General features: G+C 46.2%; 1 protein-coding gene across 3 annotated transcripts in view; it reads right to left on the bottom strand.

Annotated features, from left to right (window-relative positions):
* Window positions 1-3,388, bottom strand: part of LOC102385125 (proline dehydrogenase 1, mitochondrial) — a 24,653-nt gene that overhangs the window by 11,688 nt on the left and 9,577 nt on the right. For all 3 annotated transcript variants that reach the window (XR_003095376.1, XM_006029206.3, XM_025210664.1), the window contains exons 2-3: window positions 967-1,001; window positions 287-430 (exon numbers count right to left, since the gene is read on the bottom strand). Coding sequence is in view for 2 of the 3 variants with exons in the window: in XM_006029206.3 (XP_006029268.1) it covers window positions 287-430; window positions 967-1,001 (179 nt within the window). In the remaining variant the exon portion in view is untranslated. The remainder of the gene's footprint in view (window positions 1-286; window positions 431-966; window positions 1,002-3,388) is intronic.

A 3,388-nucleotide genomic window follows, 5' to 3' on the forward strand; every position in this document is an offset into this window, starting at 1 on the left:
CCCATCTTCTAGTGCTAAGGGAATCCACTAGGTACTAAGCCAAAGAAACTAAGAATTTCAGAAAACCTATTTGGCCTGGCAATGCAACCCTTTGCCCTTACTAGTTACCCACTGGAAACACCAATAAACTCCACCATGATCTAATCTCTGCAGAGGATCACATGGCACCAACCTATTTACACCAGATGGCAACTGCAAAGCTCTGGGTGATGGATGGTTAAGCAGTTTGCTGGGGGAAGGCACTGACAGATGCTTGGACAAAAGGGACAACACATGGATCACCTACCTGAGGCCTCAATACTGCGCAGAAATGTCTCCATGTGCTGGTCACACTTTGCTTCATCAGCATAGAAGTAAGTGCGGGCACTGATGACACCACCCCGGCGATCCCCAAAACCCCTGTGCACACGATACTGCTTCTCTCTCTGCTCTGCATGTGGACAAATAGGGAGAGTGGATTACAAACAGGTGAGAGATGAGGGGTGGGGACGAAGAGGGGCAGGGACAGAAGGGAGGACAAAAAAAAGCTCACATATCTCTATCAGACTCTCCCTGGAATCCTTGCCCAGCTTGTGGCAATCTCCTACCTAGGTTCACTGAAGCCACATCTCTCTAGCTTAGCTGCAAACAGACAACACAAGAATTACAAAGCTTGTGCTTGGCTTGTACTATGCAGGGGTCAGCCTGGACAAAGCTAGTGAGCCCTCCCTGTTGCCACTGCTCTCAGTTCTTTAACAAGAGGATCTCATCCCAAATAATCCCACATGATTTTTAGTTTAATGCCTCTCTTCAGTCTATAAACAGACCAAGTTAAAACAAGTTTCTTCCAGCCCCTGGACTTGCAGCATGCAGGTCCCTGTTGAGCAGGGGTAAAAGGGGTTGGCACAGCCCTTGCGTAGGCTGGGGAGAGGGTGGTGAGCGAGTTCAACCATAGTGGACACTTGCCTATCTAGAGTTGTCACTCACCTCCCATCTCCTTTTCAGCTGCAGAGGTACAGGACCTAGGAAAGGAAGCAGATGGGTGAGATAGAAAACAGTGCCTTTCCAGACCCTACTGAGGCATAATAGTCAACATACCCTCTTTGGCTCCTCTGGGTAAACCTGACAGAACTAGGAGGACACTGCTGTTAGCTTAAACTTCCCCTGAGATTCTGGTGCTTCTCTCCAACAACTTCCCTTCATATAAGCTATTCTCTAATATGCTTCTGGCCCCAGGGCATTTCGCCAACAGAATAGCTTCAAAAGATACCACTAGACTAAAATCCGAGCAGAAGTTAGTCACATACACCTAAAAACCCCGACTGTAAAAGTAAAACTCACAGGGGCTCCAATGAGTTAGTAAATGTTATTCAAGACACCCATCCCACCCCAAGGTGCAGCCAGATCGTGTGTGCTGGCATGGTTCTCAGATGAAAGCCAGGTCCCCCATTGGTACCGTAATCAAGGGAGCCAGCCTGCCCACACATCAGAAGTTGGGAGGTAGGGCCCAGTGACTCAGCTGTCAGGTGGAAGCTTCTTCTAAGGGGGAAATGGTACAGACCACCCCTTTTTCATACCAATGGAATCTTGATCCTATGTGATGCTGGTCTGCATTCTCTACATGGGCGAGAGGGCCTTGGTGAACAGGGCAGGAGCTCTATTTCACAACAGTACACCCCTGTCACATGAGGCAAGGGATATGGTTCCAGGCTTTACCATATTCACTTCTACTGCTTTTTCCAGATGAGGGAGAGAGGTTAGTGGTAAAGCCCCCATACCCTACTTAACTCTTGTTCCTTTGTTTTCTTATGGGATTGTTAAAATTATAAATGATTACATACTAAAAACCATGTCTCTCAAAGACTACTTAAGCAGATACTTAAAAATACCCACACCAGGAGATTACAGCTATAAACACCTCAAAACTCTAGATACCCTACAGTTAGTTTTCCTGTCTAACATGCAGCTCCAGGGCCTAACGACCAGCTCTCTAGAATAGGGATGAGACATTCATTACATTTGAGCTGCCAAAAGTTACAGTAAGGAATACGCAAGGAGGCACAGGGTTCAGTTGGTGAGGAGCAAAGTCAGATGTGGGTTGATATACTGATGACTGGATGCAAAATACTTAATAGTTGCCTCATTCTCTGAGCGTGGTTCCTTGGGGAGAAACTTGATAAAAATTGCGCAATTAGAGTCTACCTTAATGTATATGCACTAGTGGGCTGAATTAAGGCAGGCATACATTTAACACTCTAACTTTGGAAGCTTAACTGTTATTTATTGGTATTATTACTACTACTACTACTACTACTATTATTTTACTAGTTTCTTTAATATATACCAAGTGACAAATTCCTTTCAACTCATCAGCAAAGCTGGACAGTTCAGTCAAAAGGGCAGTCTAGGATTTTGTCTTCCCTGAGTTAGCCAATAGAGAAAGAGAGAAGCCAAGATTGCTGGTGCCTGGTGCTCGTCTTGGGACCCCAGTGGGACTTGGCAGTTACTCCAGCTTGTCAAACTATGGAGTGAAGGGCCCATACTGGTAACTAGGAGTGAATGGAACCTGCTTTGTGGACTCAGCATGACCCCAGGCTTGTCTAAAGGATTGCATTTAGCAGTAGAAATGCTTAATAAAAATTATATTGCTGTAGCAGTAATACTCAGATCACAGCTTCAAAGCACAAGTGGCTCTTCAACTTGTAGTTCTTACCACCCCTCCCCATAACCTCCCCCATGATTACAGCATGCATCTTTCCTGCAGTGAACAATGCAATACACGGACTATCAGTCAGAAAGAAGCTTCCACTTATACTGCTTCATGCCAAGGACTTACTAACTCTCCTTTAATCCCTAACTGGACTTGGACAGCCACTTGAAGTTCACACCTTTAACCCCAAGGTAAAGAGTCCCAGGGAAGTAAAACCACGCTCCCACCTCTCCCATTGGGAAATGGGCCATACCAAAGCATGTTCTGGTCCCCCAGGAAGCATCTCATACTAAAAAGCCAGAAGTAAAAGAGCCTCCGACCCGATGCCAAAAGGCTTGCTTAGGCTTTGGCATTTATGCTTTGATAAGGAACATGGTCCCCTACAAAGAAGAAAAGCATTAGGGAGCCTGACCCCATCCCAGTAAGGGATTCAAAGGCTGAGCTCAGACCTTGCTATATTCCCCCACCAATGGCTCATCAGGAACAGCCAAAGCTTCCTGGCTATCAGGATGAAAAGAGAGTGACTACAAAGGATGGGAGTCACCTCCAAGGAGGATTATTCTGCACTGGTCCGGTCCTGCAGGGAGCAAACCAGGAAAGCCAAGGCTGCAACTGAACTCCAACTAGCTTTGAGCATCAAGGACAATAAAAAGTCCTTTTTCAGATATGTGGGGAGCCGGAGGAAAAGCAGGGGCAACA

The sequence above is a fragment of the Alligator sinensis genome, unplaced genomic scaffold (genome assembly GCF_000455745.1).
Source record: "Alligator sinensis unplaced genomic scaffold, ASM45574v1 scaffold953_1, whole genome shotgun sequence".
NCBI classification, from domain to species: Eukaryota; Metazoa; Chordata; order Crocodylia; family Alligatoridae; genus Alligator; species Alligator sinensis.